The sequence below is a fragment of the Pelophylax lessonae genome (genome assembly GCF_965119305.1).
Source record: "Pelophylax lessonae genome assembly, chromosome: 7".
NCBI classification, from domain to species: domain Eukaryota; kingdom Metazoa; phylum Chordata; class Amphibia; order Anura; family Ranidae; genus Pelophylax; species Pelophylax lessonae.
Window position 1 is genome coordinate 102,145,628 of NC_138774.1, and position 25,285 is coordinate 102,170,912.

The following is a 25,285-nucleotide window of genomic DNA, read 5'->3' on the forward strand; positions in this document are numbered from 1 at the left end:
GTTTTACTTTTTGAATTTGCCGCCGGTTCCACCCCCCCTGCAAGGCGACGCTCGCAGGGAACGGAAGCCAGGGCACACAGCATCAGATGGAAGATCCGGTCACCGCATGCTGCCAGAATACATCGTGGGATCCTGGGGACAAGGTAAGTCACCTCTTCCAGGACCCAGCGATGCTCCCTTGCGGTACCCCGAGTGTGGCTCGGGGTTACCGCTAATGGCAATGAAATTCCACCCCGAGCCACACTCGGGAACACCGCCAGGGAGGTTAAGCGTATGTCAAGGCTAGGGTTGCACCGATACCACTTTTTTAAGACCGAGTACAAGTAACAATACTTTTTTTCAAGTACTTGCCGATATTGATTACCAATAATTTTTAATGTCATGTGACAGTTTTCAAAGCACAATACCGACTAATGATATCTTCTTTATAATTATGAAGAACTGTAACTGATAGGATTAGGTGGAACTGATGGGCACTGATGAGGCAACACTGATGGGTGTCGCTAAAAGGTGGCACTGATGGACAGCACTGATGGGCACTGATAGGTGGCACTGGAGAGGCGGCACTGAAGGGCACTGATGAGGTGGCACTGATTAGGAGGCACTAATATGCTGCACTGATGGGCACTGAACTGATAGGTGGCACTGATATGCAGCACTGATGATCACTGTTAGAGGGCACTGACTGGTGGACACTGATGAGTGGTACTGATGGATGAAAACTGATGGGGGGCACTGATGAACACCGATAGGTGGCACTGATGGGCTCTGATAGGTAGCACTTATGGGCACTGATAGGTGGCACTAATGGGACGTCACTTATGGGCAATGATAGGTGGCACTGATGGGTAACACTGATAGGAGACACTGATGGGCATGCACTGATGGGCACTGAAAGGCAGCACTGATTGGTAAGTTCCAATTTGGAATAATGAATGAGACAATATTTAAGGATTCAAGGATAAAAGATTAAAGGATTTTGCTAGCAAGACAAATGCTGTAATGCCCAAAAGGCAGCAGCGGACATTTTGTTACACCCAGCCCATATAGTTAGTAAACTATATGGGCTGGATGTAACAAGATGTCCGCTGCCGCCTTGTGACTGCAGGCTTACTGCGGCTGAGTGCAGGGTGTACCAAGATGGGTGTCGCGGTGTTCTGACGGAACGTCACTCACTTCTGTTATCGTATGTTATGGCTCCAGGTCGCCGGTTCTGACAGAACACAGCCCTGCGCCCCTGCCTGGCCCCTGGCCAGTATACCTGCCGCTGCTGCCAGCTTGTTGATGACTCCCTTCCCACCCTCTCTGCCCACTAACTTCCAGGAGCGACCCGAGGCTTGATCCAGGTATCGGATCAAGCCTCGGGAGCATTGGCCTAAGTAGAAGTACTCATACAAATGCTCGATATCGGCACCGATACTAGTCTCGGTATCGGTGCAACTCTAGTCAGGGCAAAAACATCTCTAGAATACATGCACTTCTCCCCATGTTTTATGCCTTGAAACACTGCTGAGCCGGCGGATCCGCTGGCAGACATTGCCAGTGTGAAAAGGGCCTAAAAGCCTATGTGTGCATGGACACAAAGGTTAAAGTGTAGGCTTAGAGGCTTATATTCCTTATAATTTTCTTTTTCTGTATCTTCTATGACTCCCGTACATGTTAAGGTGAGTTGTGTTAAGGCAGTCAATTAATTTTGAATAAGGGTGCCAATGCATTGATAAACATACCTGCACCATTTCTTTCAATGCACTGCAGCACATGGTACATTTCGATGTTGGTGCGCTAAAATGCAAATACATTTTTATGGATAGCTAGTACATGCATTTTAATTCCATTTAAAGTGAAGGATACCTCACCACACCACATTTATTCTGCACCTTAATGTGCATTTCAGTAATAAATAGTGTAGCAATATCCCCAGAGGAGCCACAGAATTGTTTTGTGATTTCACTGCACACCTGAACTTCACACACCCCGCTCAGCCAGCCAAGATGGCTGTCCTCTGCACTAGAGATAATCAGCAAAAGAGCATTCCAAAGTGGTCTCCTTAATTACTTCTGAAATAATGAATATTCAATTTAACCCTGTCCACACTGCAGAAGGATAAGACAGAAGCAACAAAAGGAAAAGGTTCCATCAACTACAGTCCAGGTTACACCAGTAAATTGCATGTTTTGTGTGTTTAATGCGTTGCCAGATTTAAATGGTTCCTTTCTGATTAAGATGTTTTGAGCATGGAAATCACATGTGTCTGCATGCATTTGGGTAGATAGTACACATATCGCGGAGATTTACTAAAACTGGTGCACACAGAATCTGGTGCAGCTGTGCATAGTAACCAATCAGCTTCTAGGCTTTATTGGCAAAGCTTAAGGGCTCTTTCACACATGGAGTCTGTCAGACGGACTCCGTTTTTCTCAGCAGGGGATCGATCCGCCGATCCCCCGCTGAGCAGGAGGATGACAGCTGTTCTCCGTGCTGTGTGCGGAGACACAGCTGTCAGGTCCCCATGCATCTCTATGGGGGAATCGGATGGGACCGGACCGCTGGACGGATGGAAAATAGGGTTTCCATCCATCCCGATTTGATGGATCGGATCGGATGTCAGCGGACATGTCTCCGCTGACATCCAATGCCCCATAGAGATGCATTGGGGTGACCATTCAGATCCACCAAAAAAACTGACAGGCGGATCTGAACGGTCCGCCTGTGTGAAAGGGGCCTTATGGAAGAAGCTGAAGTTAGAAGCTGATTTGTTACTATGCACAGCTGCTCCAGATTTTGTGTGCATCAGTTTTAGTAAATCTCCTGCATAGGATTAGTGTGCAGATCTACCATGACAATCATAAAAATGATAAAAAACCATGGAGAAATAATAGAAGGCAAAGTAAACAATAATCAAAAGGGGGGGGGGGGCATAATCCCATCACAAATCTGGCAAGATTGGGCAAAGCATGTAAAATTGTATATGCAGAGGATCACAATCAGTAAAAACCAGATATCAAAATGATCCAAAGATTCAAAGATATATGCTGAAGTTATACACAGATGTCAACTTTTCCTGTAGATATTCAGATTGTCTCCACTTCTTTTGCATTCCAAGCTTTCTTACTGGTCAGGGATGCTGCCTATCCCACAATAATGGGATTATTCTAGGGCAGTGATGGCGAATTTGGCACCCCAGATGTTTTGGAAGTACATTTCCCATGATGCTCATGCACTCTGCAGTGTAGTTGCATATCATGGGAAAAAGTTCCAAAACATCCTCCTCTGTAAGCTGCTCTTGGTTGTGGTTGCACTCTCACCCCTGCCAGGTACAATATAATAGGGTCAAAGTGATATTAAACACACTTTTTTATATGTATGACCCTGTCAGCTGTAATGTACACTGAGCCATACTTTTACAGCCCCAATATGTGCTGCAGTGACGTGACCCCATGTGCATGCGTGGTAGCCCACAAAGCAAGGCTATTTTGCCACAAATATATATATATATATATATATATATATATATATACTGTATATATATATATATATTGGAGATTATATGCGGAGGAGTGGTCAAACTAACAACAGGCACCTTCCCCTGGGGTACATTTGGAAAAAAGGTGTGACCAGGGTGGTAGACAAAGGACTACCAACTCCTGGAAAATGGGGATTTAATTGTGCCTATATATATATTAACCAATAAGCCATAAATTGACAAGGAAATAGCATTTATTAAAATAAAGACAAAATAATATATATATATATATATATATATATATATATATATATATATATATATATATATAATATTTATTACAAAAAATATAACAGTATATCTGAGAGTCACAAATAAAATCTGCTGGTGGACCGACGCGTTTCGCTGCATTAGCTTCCTCAGGATCCACGCAGTATATATATATTTATGTTAGACAGATTTGCAAACCATAAAATCTAGAATAAACAGCAATATGAATCAATATATAATACAACATATATTTCAAATAAGCGTACATGTTATCACATATAAATATATCAGTACATCATAAAAGAGCAAGAGAAGGGAAAAGCCAATGAAAAAGAAAAAAAAAGGGGGGGGGGAATTTGTGGGGCATCGGGTTGCATCCGACCAAAGGGGGGGAGGACTTCAAACAAGTTGAAGGACGGGGAAGGGGAAGGGGAAGGAGAAGGACCAGCAAATATTAAACATGATAGTTCTTACCTAGCAGATCAAAACTAAAACACAAACTTCTTGCAGGATTAAATGAGCAGGTAGTGGAGCCTTGACATCTGTATATGAGATGACTATAATTAAAGCGGAGTTCCACCCTGGATTTTTTTTTTTTTTTTAAATACCCCCGGGACAGTCAGGGCTAGTACATTCCACAATGGCTAGCCTCTGATCTGTCCCGCGTTGCACTTACCTGTTAGGACAAATACTTACCTTGAAAACGTCTTGTCCAGCGCTGCCATCTCAGATGTGGGCAGCTTGAAGCCAGCGAGATCTCTTTCGGCGTCTTCTTCCGCCTTCTTCGGTCCCACGATGCCCTGCGCCGGCCCCGCCCTCACTTCCGGGTCGCGTGCGTCATCCCTCCACAGCTTCTGGGCATGCCCAGAAGATGTTTAGAAGGGGATGACGCGCGCGACCCAGAACTGACGTCGGGGCCGGTGCAGGCGCAATGATTCCTGGGAGCTATGACGTTCAGCTCCCAGGAATCATTGCAGAGCCAGGAAGTGACGACGGGCCGCGGCCGAGGAAGGAGGAAGAAGGAAGTAAGGTAAGTATATTTTCTTTGCTACGAGGTAAGTAAAAAAAAAAAAAATATGCGATTATCCATTTCTTTTTCAGGTGACCCGGAGCGAGAAGATGGAGGTAAGTATTAAATTAGGGTGGAATTCCACTTTAAATAAAAAATATTATACAAAGTGTTGTAAAATGGTGATGATCCAAGTACACAATCACAAATCAAGTGTGCAAACGTGCCTAAGCGGGTGAAGTATGCCAAAAGAGATGGGGGAATGGTTGTGATTGCACGCTCACCCCACGCTCACACACTTTTTTATATGTATGACCCTGCCAGCTGTAATGTACACTGAGCCATACATTTACAGCCCCAATATGTGCTGCAGTGATGTGACCCCATGTGCATGCGTGGTAGCCCACAAAGCAAGGCTATTTTGCCACAAATATATATATATATATATATATATATATATATAGTGCCTTGCAAAGGTATTCGGCCCCCTTGAACTTTGCGACCTTTTGCCACATTTCAGGCTTCAAACATAAAGATATAAAACTGTAATTTTTTGTGAAGAATCAACAAGTGGGACACAATCATGAAGTGGAACGAAATTTATTGGATATTTCAAACTTTTTTAACAAATAAGAAACTGAAAAATTGGGCGTGCAAAATTATTCAGCCCCCTTAAGTTAATACTTTGTAGTGCCACCTTTTGCTGCGATTACATCTGTAAGTCGCTTGGGGTATGTCTCTATCGGTTTTGCACATCCAGAGACTGAAATTTTTGCCCATTCCTCCTTGCAAAACAGCTCGAGCTCAGTGAGGTTGGATGGAGAGCGTTTGTGAACAGCAGTTTTCAGTTCTTTCCACAGATTCTCGATTGAATTCAGGTCTGGACTTTGACTTGACACCTCAAATGTGCTGAGGTGTGACCATACAAAAAACGTAATATGTAAATATAACTATAGTGCAAAGTGTAAATAAGTGCATTAAGAAAGTGTAAATTACCCGGGACAGGCTCCTATTTGCCAGGACTGTCCCTACAAAAACGGGACAGTTGGCAAGTATGGTAATCACGCTTCCGGCCAATCAGATGGCCGGAGTATGTGAACCAGGAAGCAGGGCGGCTAAACATGTTGAAGCGGGGCTTCGGTCTAAGGTATTTCATAATGAGCTAGAATGCGAAGCATACTAGCTCATTATGCCTTTGTCTAAGGCCCCTTTCACACTATCCGTCCGTTGGACGGATTCCGCATTTCTCAGCGGGGGATCGAGCCGCTGATCCCCTGCTGAGCAGGAGGATGACAGCTGTTATCCGCGCTGTGTGCGGAGACACAGCTGTCAGTTCCCCATGCATCTCTATGGAGGAAATCGGATGGGAACGGACCTTTGGTCCGTTCTCATCCGATCCCATCCGATCCGCTGGACGGATGGAAAAATTGGTTTTCCATCCGTCCAGATTTGACGGATCGGGTCGGATGTCAGCAGACATGTCTCCGCTGACATCCGATCCCCCATAGAGATGCATGGGGGGACCGTTCAGATCCGCCAAAAAAACGAACAGGCGGATCTGAACGGTCCGCCTGTGTGAAAGGGACCTTATGCCCCGTACACACGTGCAGATTATCTGCAGACTTTTGTCTGCAGACTTACCTTTTCTATGTAGTGCAAGGGCCTGCCGGATTGCATACAAATTGAAAGTGTTTAGGTTTGACCTCATATTATATGGTTTTGGTAAGTCTGCAGACAAAAGTCTGCAGATAATCTGCACGGGTGTATGGGGCATAACAGGGGTTTTTTTCATTTTTTTTTTTTTCCATTTTTTTTTTTCATTTTTTTGGGAGGGTTTACTTCCTCTTTATAGGAAAGATCAGCAATCTTCCTTCAGCTTCCTCACTACAGGTTACAGATACTGGAAGACACCAGTGCCACCTGCTGTCAACTTGTAATACTGCAGGTTAACACTAAGACACAAATTGATGAACCAGCGTTGCTGTCGCTTTAGATTAGTTGTATTGTAGCGGTAATCCGGCACCCTCCGTGTGGATATAATCGATACATCGGAAGGCTCCGTCTGTTTATTTTATCAACCTAGTTTACGCTGAACGGGGGTGAAAGTGTAGAACTCCCAGCATGCACTATGTGCGGGGCTTTAGACACGTGACCTGGAAGCGTCGGTCGGTCTCCTAGCAACCGGGGAACAGCGTGGTTGCCTAGCAGCAGGAGACGCAGAAGGGAAGTGTGCTCGGACTGTGCGGTGGAGGCCGGGATCAGGATCGCTGAGAAATGTCGGAGAGTGTGGCTGAGATCGCTCCGGATCCCCGGGAGCTGCAGATCCACAACGCCAAAGCCTACTTACAGCAAGCCGGCCCGAATGGGGTCAGCCTGTGAGTATGGGGGGCCCGGGGGGGGGGGGGGGGCAAATAATCCGTTCCCAGCACTGCACCGTTCATTATTATAGGAGATAAGAACTAAGCCATACAAAAACCGAAATCCTTAGGATCTGATCCAAACACAATCCAGGTGTATGAAGTCTTTCTTTATTGTAGGATTCTGAAATATTTTTCTTTAGGCCCCACCCACAACTGCGCATTTCGGGAACATAAAAACGCAAATTACCAAATGTGTTCCTGGGAAATGTGACAAATACATGGAAAATACATGCTGTACTTACGGTGCCTTTAACCACTTTACCACCAGAGGATTTTCCTGCTTTACGTCCAGGCCACTCTTTGCAACTTGGCACTGTGCGACTTTAATTGACAATTGTGCGGTCGTGCAACGCTGCACCCAAAACAAAATTGACGTCCTTTTTTTCCCACAAACAGAGCTTTCTTTTGGTGGTATTTGATCATCTCTGCGCTATTCATTTTTTGCGATATTAATAAAAAAAGAGCGAAGATTTTGCGAAAAAATTGACATTTTCTACTTTGACAGCTAAAAAATATCCAATATATTAAATTTTTGTCATATATTTAAGCCAAATGTATTTCTTTTGGTGGTATTTGATCACCTGTGCGATTTTTAATTTTTGAAAAAAAGAGTGACAATTTTGAAAAAAAAAAACAATATTTTTTTACATTCTGATATAGAACATTCCCCCAAAAAAATTAAAAATCCAAATTTTTTTAACATTTTAGGCAAATTTGTTTTCTGCTACATATTTCTGGTAAAAAAAATCACAATATTTTGATTGGTTTGCGCAAAAGTTATCGCGTTTACTAACTACGGGAAAGATTTATGTCATTGTTATTGTTTATTTTTTTTTTTACTAGTAATGGCGGCGATCTGCGATTTTTTTTGCGGGATTGCGACATTGCGGCGGACAGATCGGACCCCTGACTGACATTTTTGACACTTTTGGGGGTACCAGTGACATTACTACAGCAATCAGTGCTATAAATATGCACTGTTACTGTAAAAATGACACTGGCAGGGAAGGGGTTAACTTTATTGTTGATCAAGGGGTTTAATGTATGCCTGGTGCTTACTGACCTGTGTGGGGGGAGGGGATTGTGTGACACAGGGACAGATCGCAGGTTCAGCTATGCTGAATCCTGTAATCTCTCCCTGTCTGTCACATAGGAGATCCGCCCGCTTTGTTTACACAAGCGGGCGGATTTCCTCACTCGATCCCCGACGATCGGGGAAGAGCGGCGGTGATCACCGCCTCTCCTCCCCTGGCCCGACTTCCGCTGTGTCTAAATCTGTGTCGTGCCGCCGAGAGAGGGAGGAGTCCAGCGACGTAGGTCTACGTCGCTGGACGATAACGAGCCACTTTGCCACAGTACCAGCTCAGTGAGCGGTCGGCAAGTGGTTAATTATTAATGGCAGAACAGACGTAGCTGGCAAACGTGGGGAACTCAACAGCAGGAAAAGTCCCGCAGCGTTTTTTGGCATGTTTGTTACATCGTCATGTAGGACAGTCCATTCAAAGATGTGGGCAGCCTTATGCTACATACGGTATATATTCGCCAGCACACCAAAAATCTTGCACAGCTGTCTGAAGAAACTTTTTATTGCAAAAGGATCACATCAGGATAGGTGCAATGTTTCCGAGTTACGCAGGACTCCTTCATCAGGCGTGTCAGGGGTCCTGCATGACCCCGAAACGTTGCACCAATCCTGATGTGATCCTTTTGCAATAAAAAGTTTCTTCGGACTGCTGTGCAAGATCCTTGGTGTGCTGGCGAATATCTATGTATCTGTGATGGATCCAGTGCCCTGCTGGTGATCACTGCGGCACCCACACCTGTGGTGCCTATATCTAGGAAGGTGTGCGATGGGAATATGAACTATTCTGAGGCTGCCATATGTTTTCGCACACAAAAACAATGCATTACTAACATGACACGGCGGTGTAAATGGGGCACAACAGAGAATATAAACTATAATGTCAACAGTATCGGGATGCTTGCCTTTACACGCACATGAACTTTAATGGCATCCCAGTCTTAGTCCGTAGGGTTCAATATTGAGTTGGCCCAACCTCTGCCACTATAACAACTTAAACTCTTCTGGGAAGGCTGTCCACAAGGTTTAGGAGTGTGTCTCTGGGAATGTTTGACCGTTCTTTCAGAAGCGCATTTGTGAGGTCAAACACTGATGTTGGACGGGAAGGCCTGGGTCAAAGTCTCCTCTCTAGTTCATCCCAAAGGTGTTCTATCTGGTTGTGAAGGCCAGTCAAGTTCCTCCACCCCAAACTCGCTCATCCATGTCTTTCTTGAACCTTTTTTGTGCACTGGTCCAGTTCATTTGTTGGAGGGGTTATAGTGTGGGGTCGTTTTTCTGGGTCCTGACCTCAACCCGATAGAACAACTTTGGGATGAATAAGAGCAGAGACTGCGAGACAGGCCTTCTCGTCCAACATCAGTGCCTGACCTCACAAATGCGCTTTTGGAAGAATGGTCAAACGTTACCATAGAGACACTCCTAAACCTTGTTCACAGCCTTCCCAGAAGAGTTGAAGCTGTTATAGCTGCAAAGGATGGGCCAACTCATAGTTACATAGCTAGTCGGGTTAAAAAAAGACCATCTAGTTTAAAAAATAAAATAAAATAAAACCCAACCATACAATCCCATATACACAATCCTATACCCGTTGTTGATCCAGAGGAAGGCGAAAAAACCCCAGCAAAGCATGATCCAATTTGCTACAGCAGGGGAAAAAATTCCTTCCTTATCCCCCGAGAGGCAATCATATATTCTCTGAATCAACTTTACCTATACATATGAGTACCCATTTATATTATGTACACCCAGGAAAGAATCCAGGCCTTTTTTAAAGCAATCTAGTAAGCTAGCCAGAACCACCTCTGGAGGGAGTCTATTCCACATTTTCACAGCTCTTATGGTGAAGAAACCTTTCCGTATTTGGAGACGAAATCTGTTTTCCTCTAGATGTAAAGAGTGCCCCCTTTTCCTCTGTGTTGACCTTAAAGTGAACAACTCAACACCAAGTTCACTATATGGGCCCCTTATGTATTTATACATGTTGATCCTCCCTTAATCTCCTCTTCTCAAGAGCGATTAAATTCAGTTCCTCCAATCTTTCCTCATAGCTGAGCTCCTCCATGCCTCTTATCAGTTTGGTTGCCCTTCTCTGCACTTTCTCCAGTTCCCTGATATCCTTTTTAAGAATTGGTGCTCAAAACTGAACTGCATTTTCCAGATGAGGTCTTACTAATGTTTTGTACAGGGGCAAAATTATATCTCTCTCTCTGGAGTCCATGCCTCTGTTAATGCAAGAAAGGACTTTGCTTGCTTTGGAAACCACAGCTTGGCACTGCATGCTATTATTAAGCTTATGATTTACCAGAACACCCAGATCCTTCTCCACTATGGATTCCCCCAGTGGTTATCCCCCTAGTATGTATGATGCATGCATATTCTTAGCCCCCAAGTGCATAACTTTACATTTATCAACATTAAACCTTATTTGCCACGTAGTTGCCCAAAGAAACAGTGCATTGAGGTTGGCTTGTAAGTTGGAGACATTCTGTAAGGAAGTTATTCCACTGCAAAGCTTGGTGTCATCTGCAAAGACTGAAATGGTACTTTTAATCCCAGACCCTATATCATTTATAAAGATATTAAAAAGTAAGTGTCCCAACACTGAACCTTGGGGTACACCACTGATAACCTTAGACCATTCCGAGTAAAATCATTAACCACTTCTCTCTGAATTCTATCTTATAGCAAATTTTCTATCCATTTAAAAACTGATCTTCCAAGCCAGTAGACTTTACCTTACACATTAGCCGTGTGTGGGGAACTGTGTCAAACGCTTTTGCAAATCCAAATATACTACATCCACAGCCACCCCTCTGTCCAAGGTTTTACTTAACTCCTCATAAAAAGAAATCAGGTTTGTTTGAAATCGTCTATCTTTCATGAATCCATGCTGTCTGTTGCTTAAGTTATTTTTTTTTTCCAGCAAGAACTCATCTATGTGGTCTTATATTAAACTCTCCAGTGTCTTCCCGACTATAAAAGTTAAACTAACAGGTCTATAGTTCCTCAGTTGTGAAGCCTACGGACTAAGAGTGGGATGCTATTAAGGTCATGTGCGTGTAAAGGCAGGTGCCCCAAAAATTTTGACAATATAGTATGATATACAATCTTGTATACACACACACCCAGATGTACCCAGGGAACTTCAGGTCCGGTGAGCCACCCACACAGAATTTAAAATTCACAGTAAATCACCAAATTTACAAATCAATGTTTGACACATTGTACATACATAACAGAACTAAGGCTTTGCTCACACCTGTGCATTGCAAGAATGTGCACAAAATCGCATGCTTTCCAAATTACATATTCTAAGTTCGGAATTCCAAGTGTCGAATCTCAAATTCTGATTTCTATAGTCTAAGTTTGAGTTCCGAATTCTATGTTCTAAATTCCAACTTCCAAATTCCGCATTCAATTTCCAAACTTCGAGTTGTGAATTCTGAGATCCAATTCCCAAATTTCGAGTTCCAAGTCCTGAAAATCCAAATTATGAGTTAAAAGTTCCGAGCTCCCAATTCCGGGTTCCGAATTCCAGGTTCCAAATTCCGAGTTCAAATTTCTAGTTCAAAGTTCTGAATTCCAAATTCTGAGCTCCGAATTCCGAATTCAAAATTCCAAGTTCATAATTTCAAAATCCGAGTTGAGAATTATGAATTCCAAGTTCTGGGTTCTAAGTTCCGAGCTGCAAATTCCGAGTTCCAAATTTCAATAAGTTCTAAGTTCAGAATTGCAGATTTCAAGTTTTGAATTCCGAGTTCCTAATTCCAATTTCTGAGTGTCGAATTCCATATCCTAAATTCCAAATTCTGAATTCCAGTTACAAATTCCTAGTTCTGAATTCCAAGTTCCTAATTCCGAGTTCTGAATTCAAAATTCGGAGGTCCAAATTACAAGTTCAGAATTACACATTCTAAATTCTGATTTCTAAATTTAAAGTTCCTAGTTCCGAATTCAGGAATTGCAAATTCCGAGTTCCAAATTCGGGAATTGTGAATTCTGAGTTCTAAAATCCAAATTGCGAGCTTCGAATTCTGAATTGCACGTTCCAAAATTCCAAATTACAAATTTTGAGTTGATGGTAAAAGAATTTGACCAACATAGAGAAGAATTTTTTCTGACTTTTAGGTTCCGGCATTGTATTTTTATAATGTTTGATGCAGTTAGGGAAGGGAAGATGACTCCTACTGCCAAGTAGTGCAGTTTTATGTTCTACCCAAGTAAGGTCTTGTTCGCTCCATGTGTACAGACGTGGCACAGGCACAAAGGAAACAATTGTTTTCTATGTGCCCTATTCACATCACAACACTGGAATCATGTATCACGTGCGTGTTTTTTTCTGTTCAGAAATCCAGCTATTATTAAACTTTGGCAAATTTGTTAAAGCAGACTTAAAATACTTCTAACCCTTTGCAAGACAAACCAAGGAAGGGCATTTTGTGTTACAACCAGTCAGATATGGCCTTTTGTTCAGCCAAAACTCAGATTATGACAGCTGGACAATGATTGGTTGATGTGGACAATGTAGGCACTGCTGTATCATCCATGTAATGTATATAAGGTCCAGTGATGATTGGTGAAGGAAGCCAGTGTACTGTATTCTAGTAACATGTTTCTTTTCCTAATGATCACAGATATGATCACCTTTCTTCTCTCCTGTCCCGGATCCTGGCAGAACGTCCACCTAATCCACTGGAGATCCTGGAACAGCTGAGCACAGAACTACACTGGTCCAGGTTGATCAAAGGACTTGACACACTGCGCACCCAGAAAGATGACCCACACACTTACATTAAAGCAGAATCCCACCGTGCGCTTTTCACCCATGGAGCTGGAGAAGGAGAGGAGGCTGAGGGCGATGGAGAGATGGTGAGCAAATAAGATTTAAATAAGCACCGAGCCAAGCCAATAAATCCCTTCAAGTTTAAGAGCTGCCTATTAAATTCACAAACATGTATGTAAATGTTCCTGTGCTTTGTAAGATATCGTAGGCTTCATGCACATGACCCTTCAAGGGTTGTACAGCGTGCAGAGTCTGCATATGGACATAACCAGGACCCTCTGCAGCTGTGTACAGCCGCCTGCTGAGATGCATTAGAGGTAGCACAGTTGTGTGGTGTGGGTTGCGTGAATCACATACATGTACACTTAGGGCTCATTTACACTTGCTTCAACTTTAACACAGATTGAAGTGCCTATTGCTTTCATATGTTTTTTTGATGCTTCGGTAAAGCTTTAATGAAGCTTGGCAAATGCCCTGTGTGTGTGTTAATTTTTTATTTGTTTCAAAGGGGCCCAGTAGAACCCCAGCTCCATAGTACTCCCACTCAGCAGATCTCCAGCTCATTAGTACCCCTGTTCAGCATTAGTACACTCGTTCAGCAGATCCCCTGCTAAGTGTTATCCCTATCTGTGCTAATGCCCCACTCAGTAGTACCCCTCTAATCTGCTAATCGCCCCCACTCAGTAGTCACCCCCAGCTCTGCTGATTCCCCCCTCACTAGTACCCCCAGCTCTGCTGACCCCCCACTCACTAGTACCCCCAGCTTTGCTGATTCCACGCTCAGTAGTAACCCCCCCAGCTCTACTTTTCCCCCACTCAGGAGTAACCTCCAGCTCTGCTGATCCTCTGTTTTGCTGATCCTCCTCTCCCCTTGTCCACCAGCGCTGTTTATAAATGGTGGTTGATAGAAAGTGATTTTAAACGCATTCCCATCTGCTACAGCAGCAGGAAGGATGTAGAGCAGACGATCAGTTTTCATGTGCAAGTGATTTGATCAGCTGTTAAGCCATCCAACCACTTCCACAGCCTGCCGAAGGTAATGCCCATGTCATTCATGGTTAACTCTAAACAGATAACCTGGGGAGTCTTTAAAGGCAACGCCTATATACTTATATATTTTTGGATACCAACAATTGCTCCCATTTCACAGGCCTACACAATTTTAAGGCTTGGGTTTGTATTTACTCATTGAAACCTTATCTTTTATCTTTTACAAAAAAAAATGGAAATATTTTGTTTTTGTGTGCACTATAATTAACTTTAATGTATTTTTACTGAACATTTGCATTTGATAAACATGTGCGGTAATATCATGTGGCACATAAAAATTGCAACTAACACCATTTTGTTCTCCAGGGCCTATGATTTTGGAAAAGATATACTGTTTGGGGGTTTACCTAAACTTCATGTCTAAAATGTACATTTTAGCATGTGCAAACATGAGAAAAATGGCTCTGGTGGAAAATCGGTTCAAGAAGAAGTCCGGTCTAAACCTATCTAAGCTTAAACCTGCTCCCATCCCCATTCTAAGCCCTATACTAATTGGCTTCTAAAGGAAAGACTATACTTACCTAATTTAAGGGCGCTCCGGTTTGGTCATGTGATCACTCCAGCAGCCAGCTTCAGGGGGGGAAAAGCGGGAACAGCGACAATGGTTGCAGTGCCTGGACGGTGACGTCACCCATATATTTACTATGGGGCAACCGTTGTCTGCTGCCCCTCCTGTCCCATGAAGCCAAAGTCATGTCATTCGCTCCCAGTGCTTGCTTCAGGGGAAAGGACGGACAGCAGAAATCAGATGCCCCATAATACATCCCTGGGTGACATTACCGTCCAGGCTCTGCAGCCGTGGTTGCTGCTCTCTCCTCTCCCCTGAAGCCGGTCGCTAAGGAGACCACATAACCGGACCGGAGCACCCTTAGATTAGGTTAGGCCTTTACAGGATAGATAGTATGGGGTTTAGAATGGGGGGGGGGGCAGGTTTAAACTTTGATTAGACCAAACTTCTACTTTAAGCATGCCATGGATAAGCACAGATGTATTCTTAGATAAAAGCTTAATGCAAAATGGGCCGTTTGGTCATTTGCCAATAATGTTCTAGGATTCAGCTAGTCATTTCCAGGAGATTCATGGTTGAGATGACACAACAACAAATAATACCATTATCAAAATATAGATCCCATATTTTTTTGCTTTGACAGATGGACTCTCCTCTCCCAAATCTCCTGGATCTTGCTCACCTGCTTCAGCAAGGAGGTATAAGTCTAGGGCGAGATGAGACCGTGCGCATAGCGCTTGCCTTGAAACAGCTCACTGACACACGCCCCCTCCAGCGCTGCCGATTCTGGGGCAAGATCCTTGGTGCTCATGGCAGCTATTTGGTGGCGGAGGTGCAGTTCCGGGAAGGTGAAGACGATGAAGCTGAGGAAGGGGCAGAAGAAGAAGAAAAAGCGGCTGAGGAAGAAGAAGATGAGGAGGAAAAAGAAGAAGCAGAAGATTTGCCCCCAAAATCCACATACCGCCCCCCTCCTGTGGTGCCTCGTGAGGAAAATGGCACAGGAGCAAACAAATATGTCTACTTTGTGTGTACAGAACCTGGTGCGGAATGGGTCCGCCTGCCTCCTGTAACCCCTGCACAGATTACAGCAGCAAGAAAGGTATCCATCGCAATGTGTGCCTCCCATACTGTAGTTATCTCTATGCTGCAACGCCTAGAGAAGACACACGCTGCTCAGCTATGAGATTTTGCGTTACTCCTTATCTTATTAACCCCTTGTGTATGAATGTTACCGTGGTAAAAAGAAGTATGGCCAAACCTTTTCTGGGCTATAATTCCCTTTTGGCTGACAGGAGTGCATTTATTAATGTATTCCTGTGCCCCAGGGGCAGCTGCTAGCGGGCTCTTGCTGGCTGTTAGCTGACTGAGTGGAAACATTCCATGTACACGAAAGACCCTGACAATATTTTTGGGATCCATCCAGCTGCCTGATTGACAGTTGGCTCTGCCTTTCAGCATGCGGTTGAGTGCCAGAGCAAGGTATGCCCACTCTCTCCCAAGCCTATCACTCCTGTGAGCACTGGAGAGCGGAGAGCAGTAACTGACAGTCACTGATCTCCGGTGTGAGCATACTGAGGACTGAATGATCAGTGACCATGTAATCACTCAGTTCTCTGTCTTAGACTCGGGATAAGACTGCTTCAATGTCACATGTAGTAATGAGCTTAGTATTGTTTGGATCCTAGTCTAAACCCACCTGAGTGAGCCCGCCAAGAAGCTGTCATCTGTTCTTGACCAATCATCTGTAGCTCGGGGATTTCCCTTACTGCAGCCACACACTTACAAGGGGCATGTATATGTGTGGCTGTAGGGTGGGGAATGCATTGACCACTTATAATTAGCCAAGTATAGTGACAGTTTCCTAGCGGGCTCGCTCAGGTAGGTTCAGACTGGGAGCCAAACATGCCTGAGTTCACCCCTAGTCACACAGATGCTGCAGCATGGAGGTGAGTATGTAGGTTTGATTTTTTATTAACCCCAAATTTCTATTTTAAAGCCCAATGCCAGTCTAAGAATTTTAGCTTGTTTTTGAGGGGTTAGACTCCCTGTCAGCCTTTTTTTTTTGCCAATCTCTTCAACAGGGACATGCCCATAAACTAAAAAAAACTTTTAGAATAGTAGAATGGGGAAGTGTTAGACCTTCTGACAATGTTCTTGATGTTGTTCATGCCCTTCTGTTCTGGTGACAGCCACATCCCTGTGTTTTTTGTACAGGTGTCAAGATGGGAGAAAAAATCTCCCTAATGGAATCTTTGCATAAATACATCCTGAGAGAAATTTTGAAAATTCCACATTCTGTCCAAAACTAAAATAAAGAATTTGGGCTGGAGTCAGACTTTTAAGTATTGGAAGAGTTTGGAGTTCTTAGCAACAATATTCTAAGGAGGTTAAAGATAAGTTTAGACCAGTCTGCACAGAACTAGTGGCATGGCTCACCTCGTGCTTTATCAGAGTTGTATATTTCATACGCATTTGTCTAAAGGGCCGTACACACTTGACGAAAATCGGACGAAATATCGTCCGATTTTTCTCTCTCATGCTCGCGTTCACAACCGTTTTTAGTAGAGAGTGCATAAATGGCAACGAAATTTCTCGTCCGATTTTTTTTTTTTTTTGGGGGGACATTTGTTCCTAGACTTCAAGGTCGTCAGCAACTTCAGATCATGCGCGGCCTTTCGTATTCCGATTTTTCTCGGATGTACTGCATACACATTAAATGAACATTGGTTGTCTGGGGACGGACAATAAAACTTTGATGATTTTTTATCTGACAACTGTGTGATTTGAACAAAAAAAAATCAAATCCATAAACAATCAAATAGCCATAACTTCCTTTCTGATTGATTGAGACTCAATTTGGAATGGATTCGAGCAAACTGAGTTGATTGGCCAAGGAGGAAAATAATCGATCCTTTTGCAATGATCGGTAGCATACTTTGTTCATGAATACAATTGTATTTTAGTTGATCAGTTCAATGGCGGAAACAGAGATGCAATCAATAACTTACAATCATAAGTTACAATTGTATCTTTATTTGGAATCCTCTTTCCCATGTGTGGCATATGGATCATATGGGTTGTCGACTATAGATTGATTATTCCCATCATTTGTCAAAGCCGTATAGCTTCCATTACTGTTCCAGGAAAATAGTTGTATTTTTCACTCCTTCTTCTTTATGAGCTTAATCTGCTAATACTATCATAGTAACGTCCAAATAGTATGGGGGAAGAGAATGCTCATTATTAACACTCAAGTTTCAAAAACACATTAAAACTTCCAGTACTGACAAACACTAGAGCAACCCCTCCCCATACTTCTTTTACTGTGATATACCATCTAAGTTTAAACTGAAATTTGTAGTGTAGATTAGGTTAAATTTTTCTACTTATTTTCCGTCAACTGATATTAATTGAATCTTTGTATCAACAGATCCGACGTCTTTTCACAGGAAACCTCGAAGCTCCAGTTATCACCTACCCCCCATTCCCAGGAACAGAGGCTAACCTCCTGCGTGCTCAGATTGCCCGTATCTCCGCGGGAACCCATGTTAGCCCTCTTGGTTTTTATCAGTTTGGGGAAGAGGAAGGAGAAGAAGAGGAAGAAGGGGCTGCAAGGGACACATACGAAGAGAATTCTGAATTTGAGGGCATTCCAGTGAATGAACTGGTGGAGAGCTTGTCTAACTGGGTTCACCATGTCCAGCACATATTACCACAGGTGAGAAGGGTCACTTTTTAGATGCAGACACTGGTCCTACTTTCAGGGTATTTGCCCTCACAAACATGCTTGGTTTCCTTGTTCTAGGGACGCTGTGTATGGTATAACACTGCGGTAAAGTCAGAAGAGGAGATGGAAGAAGAAGAGGGGGAGGAAGAAGAGAAAGAGGATGAAGAGGAACCAGAGCCTGAAGTGGGCCCTCCTCTGCTTACACCTCTCTCTGAGGATGCTGGTACCTATCTTTTGTGTCCTTAAAAAGCACCTGTAGACTTGCAGAAAATATTATGCTGTAAAGGTGGCATATAGATAAAGTGGACGGTGTGTGTTTTTATTATTTTTATTATGGAGACTTAAAAGTCGAACTCCAGAAAAAAAAGCCTTTGCAGCGAGGCCCCCTGCGCTGCACAGGTAAATGCTCATTATGGCTAAGGGTTACTGTACAAACAGCTTTACTTATCTTACATACCACTTCGAGCGGCTCCAGTGTTCCCTACTCTGGCCAAAGCTCTGTTCTGCGGTCAGAGACTTAGTGCCATCACATACAATAAGAAGACGTTGTATTGTAAGGTGGGGACATAGTTACATAGTTAGTGAGGCTGGAAAAAAAAAAAGTCCATCCAGTTCAACCTATGATGAGTGTGAGTGTGTGTTTATGTCAATAGTACATTGTATACCCCTGTATGTTGTGGTCGTTAAGGTGCCCATCTAATAGTTTTTTGAAACTGTCAATGCTCCTCGCTGATACCACTGCTTGTGGAAGAGAGTTCCACATCCTTACCGCTCTGACGGTATAGAACTCTTTACGTAGTTTAAGGTGTAACCGCTTCTCTTCTAATTTTTGCAAATGGCTGCGAGTCCTTTTGTATTCCCTTTCACTGAATAGTTTGTTCCCTATGCATACTTGAGATGCGGCCGGCCGCGAGTCTTGTAGAGTGGGAGAATTATTGTTTTACCTCTGGAGTGAATCCCCTTTTTAATAAATGCCAATATTCTGTTGGCTTTGCTTGCAGCAGCTTGACATTGCATGCTATTGCTGAGCTTGTTGTCTACTAGGAGCCCCAGATCCTTTTCCATCTTTGATTTCCCCAAAGGTTCTCCCCCTAGTGAGTAACTTCTGTTCCTATTTCTGGCACCCAAATGCGTTACCTTACATTTTTCAAATATGAAATTTTTATTCAGGAATATTCATACAAAAAAACAAAATACAAACATTACTTCAAAGTGAAATTTACAACATTTTTTAACACGTAATTTAATCTTCCTCTTCCACTTTTTACCTCTTATATTCCTACATTTTTTCTCTCTTCCCTCCCTCCCTCCCTCCCTATCAAAACCCAAAAAAAAAAAAAAAAAAAAAAAAGGGGAAGACCCCCCTAAGCCTAAGTTTTTCTCTCCTCCTCTCTCTCCCCCCCTCGCCCCTCCATCCATAGCCAATGTTCAAGTGATCAAAGCAATCAATAAGTTTTTCCAGATTACTTTATCCTATTGTAAGTTGTTTCCCTTCTTCCGAGATTATGAATTGACTCCACTCCTCCCATATTTTCTTATATCTTCCCTGCCTATTCTGAGAGGATGCAATCATTTCCTCCATTCTCCTTATTTCCTCTACTCTATTTACCCATTCTCCTATCGAGGGGGGGTGTGCTTTTTTCCAATTACTCGGTATACATGCCTTTGCTGCATTTATCAAAAATGGGACAATCGAGTTTTCGTAACTCTTTGTCGGTATATCCGACAAGTGTAGCAGAAAAAGGGCTGGTTTTTCCTCTATTCTGTTTTCAGTAAATTTCTGGATTACCTCCTTTACTCTTCCCCAAAAGGGTTTAACTTCTGTGCATGTCCAGAGAATATGGACCAGCGTACCTATTTCTTTTTTACATCTCCAGCATTCACTGGTTTCTCTTGGATACCAATTATGCAATTTCTCAGGAGTAATATACCATCTCATCATGAACTTATAGTTCATCTCTTGTGTCTTGGTACATCTTGCTGGTTTAAAAGTTAGTCTCATTATTCTCTGCACCTGCCCTTCTGTTAACTCAAACCCTAAATCCTTCTCCCACTTTCCCACCCACTGAGGTTTAACTTGCTCTTCTGGCTCCATCAGTAAATCGTAGGAGATTGACAGTGTACGTAGTAGTTTCCCTGGTTCTACACATAGCTTTTCAAATTTTGTTAATGCTCTGCCATACTTCTCTGAGTCCTGTATGGAGTCCAGGAAATGATGTAGTTGCGCTGCTTGCCAGAAAGATAAGCTATATGCACCATCTCTCTCCAGCAATTCACTGATCGAAACCCAGTTATTTTGTATAAGAAATGATGAGGCCTGTTCCTGTTTCTTTTCTCTCAGCTGTATAAAGCTTCTGGAGTCTAAGCCCGGAGTAAACTGCGGATTCCCTAATATTGGAAATAAAGGTGATTCCTTCTTCGTTAGTTTACTATATATGCTCGGATGCGAGCATATCCGCAGTGTATTTCCTATTATTGGGTGATTTTTCAACTCCTTAGGCAACCACTGGTAGACCCATATCGCCCTCTTTAAGTCTATTTCTGTTTGAGTCTGTTCAATTTGTACCTAAAGTTTATTTTCTGAATGATGCCACCAATCCAATATCCTGCTCATATGTGCTGCAAGATAATAGACTCGGACATCTGGTACAGCCAGACCTCCATTCTTTTTCGGTAGGGTTAAAGTTCTACGTGCTATGCGGGGTCTTTTATGGGCCCATATATACTTTACAAAAAGAGAGTGTATTGTCTTGAAAAACACGCTTGGTATCTTAACTGGCAAGGCACGTAATAGATATAAAAATTTAGGTAGTACTATCATTTTTAATAAGTTGCATTTACCGAACCAAGAATGTAGCCTGCCATTCCACTGTTTAAGTAGTTTCCTAGTCATTTCCAAAAGTGGTAAAAAATTAAGATCAAACACCTGTATTAACCTTGCTGGTATATAAGTCCCCAGGTATCTCACTGCGTCCTTCTTCCATTTAAAGCCAAAACTGTCTCTTAATAGATTAATTTGAGCTATCGATAATCCTACGCCCATTGCTTCTGATTTTCCATAGTTAATCTTTAAATAGGACAGGTTATTAAATTTTCTAAATTCCTGTAGGAGGTTTGGCAGTGAGATACCCGGTTTAGTCAGGGAAAATAATAAATCATCTGCGTAAGCAGCTACTTTATATTGCACTTCTTTTACCTCTATCCCTTCAATATCCTGATTCAGTCTGACCCTGCACAGAAACGGTTCCACCGTTAAGGCAAACAGGAGGGGTGACAGGGGACATCCCTGTCTAGTACCATTCCTTATTGGGAAAGCTTCTGATAATAACCCATTGGCCTTTACTCTAGCTATCGGTTCCGTGTACACCCTAGTAATCTTCTCTAGCATATTTTTTCCTAATCCGATGTGCCTGAGTACGGAAAACAGAAACGGCCATCCCACTCTATCAAATGCCTTCTCTGCATCCGTACTCAGCACAACATAAGGGATCTTTTTTTCTCTTGCTACTTGCATCAAATTGAGGATTCTTGTTGTATTGTCTTTTGCCTCTCTAGATGGCATAAAGCCTACCTGATCTAGGTGTATTAATTTTGGAAGGAATTCTGCCAATCTACTTGCCAAGATTTTAGTCAGTACTTTTAAATCCACATTTAATAGGGATATTGGCCTATAGCTGCCACATGCCGCTGGGTCCTTACCCTCTTTTAATATTAACGAGATATGAGCTGTAAGTGTATCTCTCGCTAGTTTCCCTTCTGGACCTGATGCATTATACAGCTTTGCCATATACGGTCCTAAGATATGGAACAGTACCCGGTAATATTGTACCGTTAGGCCGTCTGGGCCAGGCGCCTTCCCGGGATTCATGGCTCCAACTGCCTGTTTTATTTCCTCTAGTGTAATCTCGGCTTCCAGACTTTCCCGGTCCTCCTCTGAGAGTCTAGGCATCTGTGACTGTACCAGATACTGATCCATATCTTGCTGTTGAGGGGGTACCTCCTGTAGATTATATAGAGAAGTATAGTATATCTCAAATTCTTTCAATATTTGATTTGGCAAAGTCTTTTTAATTCCCTCTCTTGATGTGATAGATGGTATATAAGCTCTTGTCCTCTGCTCCCGCACAGTTCTAGCCAGTACTTTCCCGCATTTATCTCCTGCCTCATAGTTTAATTTGCGGCATCTTTGTAATGCAGCTTTTGCTTTATACTGTAACAGGTCTGTTATCTGTTTCCTGACTAATTTTAACTCAACCAAGGTTACATCTATTGGTCTTTGTTTATGTTCTATCTCTAGTTCTCCAAGTTTTCCCAGTAGCTGTGATAATTGCTCATTCCTTTCTTTTTTAATACGTGCTCCATGTTTTATAAGGAGTCCTCTCACAACTACCTTATGTGCCTCCCAGAGTATTCCTATCTTACAGTCTGGTTGTTCATTTATTTCAAAAAAACTTTTCATTTCTTTCTCAACTTCCCTTAATATCTCTTCCTTTTGTAGCAGACTTTCGTTTAGCCTCCAGAAGCTCCTCCCCTGTGTAGAATTCACCCCCAAATTATACAGCAAGGATATAGGTGCGTGGTCTGACCATGTGATACTACCTATACTTGTTTTTTGAACTGATTGTAATTGTGCATGTGGTATAAGAAAAAAATCAATTCTAGAATAGGTCTTATGCGGCGTAGAGAAAAAGGTGTATTCTTTTTCAGAGGGGTGTTGTAACCGCCATGCATCTATAAGTTGAGCTTTATATATTTTCTTTAAAATTTTTTTATTCCTTCCCGCTGAAAAAGTCGATGTCCCTGTAGATATATCCAATGCTGGTGTTAATGGGCAATTAAAGTCTCCTCCCATAATTAACTGTCCCTCTGAAAACCTCATAGATTTCTCTATTACTTTAGCTATGAACCTTTCCTGTCTTTTGTTGGGCGCATAAATTGTTGCTATTGTTATTTGTATTTCTCCAATTTTCCCCTTCACAAACAGAAATCTTCCTTCCGGGTCTTGCATTTTATCTTGGAAAGTCCAAGGGACAGAGTTTGCAATAAGTATGGAGACTCCTCTTGCTTTAGATTGTGTATAAGTGGAATGATATGCATAAGGGAAATTTCTGTTTTTAAGAAAGGGTAGTTTATCTGTCCTGAAATGCGTTTCTTGGATCAGTGCTATACTAGTATGTAACTGCTTTAGGTCAGATAATAGCATGTGTCTTTTTTCTGGTACATTGAGTCCCTTGACATTATATGATACCACCTTTATATTTTCCATCCTTAGCTCGTAAGCGCAAAAACGAGCAAAAGGAGGAAAGAGAGAGAGAGAGAGGGAGAGGAGAGAGAGAAAGAGAAGAAAAAAAAAAAAAAAAAAACCCCTTCCGCTTTCCCTAAGCCCCCACCCCTCCCTTTACCCCCCTTCCTACGGGTTTGAGGGGAACGATCTCCACAAGAGAGCGACCCTCTCCCCCGTAGTTTCAGATAATAACAAAATTTATCCTTATTTCACACGGTCACTTTCGTGCCACTTGTGTGATTCTATAGATAGGGTCGTGCCCTGAAGTGATTCTCTGTGGACTCTCCTCCACCTCCTCCCGCCGTTTTTTATGTGCTTATTCTATCCTTTTTTTATTCTAAGATTTACCGGAGTTTCCTTTTCCCCTCATATTCTTCAGTTTCCCCCAGTAAATAGAGGCCTTCCCTTCTCATTAAATTATCAAAGGACATTAAAATGTCTAACTTATGGCCCTAGGGATAGGTGGGAGGGTAGCAGGTTTGAGAGTAACCTCCCTCTTCCTTTCTCTCTCTTCCCCAACCATCCCTCCCCCCGATCCCCTGAGCGTCATTCATCACATAATAAACATCACAACATTTTCAAATTCACTAATTCAATCCCCTCCTTCTTTCCTCCCCCCCAATTGTTAATCTATCAATCCCCCATAAGTTTAGTAATTTAGAAGAATAACTTCCATCATAGTTTCAAAAAAAAAAAAAAGGGGGGGGGAAGTCCCTCCCCAAAATTAGTGATTAGAGGAATAACTTCCATCATAGTTTCTAACTTGTGTAAAAAAAAAAAAAAAAAAAAAAAAAAAAAAAAAAAAGGGGGAGGGGGGAACCCCTCCCCAAAATCCCCCAAAAAATTAGTGATTAGAGGAATAACTTCCATCATAGTTTCAAAATTATGTGAAAATCCCAAGATCCCCCGTAAAATTAGTGGTTAGAGGAATAACTTCCATCAAAAATTTAAAAAATTGTGAGAAAAAAAAAAAAAAAAAAAAAAAAGGGGGGGAGATTATTAACCCTTAATTCCCATAAGGGGACCTCACTACAATCTCTTAATAGTTAAGTCTCTTTATCTTCTTTCTTCTCTTGATAGTGTCTCTGATCTTTTCTCCTTTTGTTGAAGGTATGTTGACGGTTTTTCGCTGGGCAATCGGTTCAGCCAATTCACTATTTGAATAGGATCTGTTTCAATAAACCGGAAAAATGCCGTCTTGTCCTGATATGTCCTAAGGTTAAAATACTGTCCGTTCCTACGGAATGTTACAGAGAATGGGAACCCCCACCTGTATGTACATCCTGCTTTTCTTGCCAGATCTAATAGCGGTTTCAAAAGAGTTCTTCTTCTCAATGTTCCTCTGGCGATGTCTGCATATATCCTAACTATCCCTCCTTCCACTTTTATATCCTGGGATTCCCATGCCAGTCTTAAAATCCCTTCTTTATGTACGTAGTGAAATAGTCTGCAGATCACATCCCTTGGGCTTTTCTCATCCTTATTTCTGGGGCCAGTGGTTCTATGTATTCTTTCTATCTCTAGTTGTTCCGGATATTTGTCCTTCATGATCTGTTTAAAAATATCTTCCGCTACTTCTAATAATCTCTCTTTTCCCACCGTTTCAGGTATGCCTCTTATGCGTAGGTTATTACGTCTATTTCTGTTTTCTATCTCCTCCAACTGTAATTGTATCTTCTCATCTATCTCC

At 42.5% G+C, this 25,285-nt stretch overlaps 1 protein-coding gene across 1 annotated transcript in view; it reads left to right on the forward strand.

Annotated features, from left to right (window-relative positions):
- The first annotated feature begins 6,914 nt into the window (after positions 1–6,914).
- Positions 6,915–25,285, forward strand: part of LOC309559729 (radial spoke head protein 6 homolog A-like) — a 32,106-nt gene continuing 13,735 nt past the window's right edge. The window contains exons 1-5 of the mRNA XM_082263151.1: positions 6,915–7,117; positions 12,878–13,112; positions 15,228–15,683; positions 18,015–18,302; positions 18,390–18,534. Of these exons, the coding sequence (XP_082119277.1) occupies positions 7,017–7,117; positions 12,878–13,112; positions 15,228–15,683; positions 18,015–18,302; positions 18,390–18,534 (1,225 nt within the window). The 5' untranslated portion in view covers positions 6,915–7,016. The remainder of the gene's footprint in view (positions 7,118–12,877; positions 13,113–15,227; positions 15,684–18,014; positions 18,303–18,389; positions 18,535–25,285) is intronic.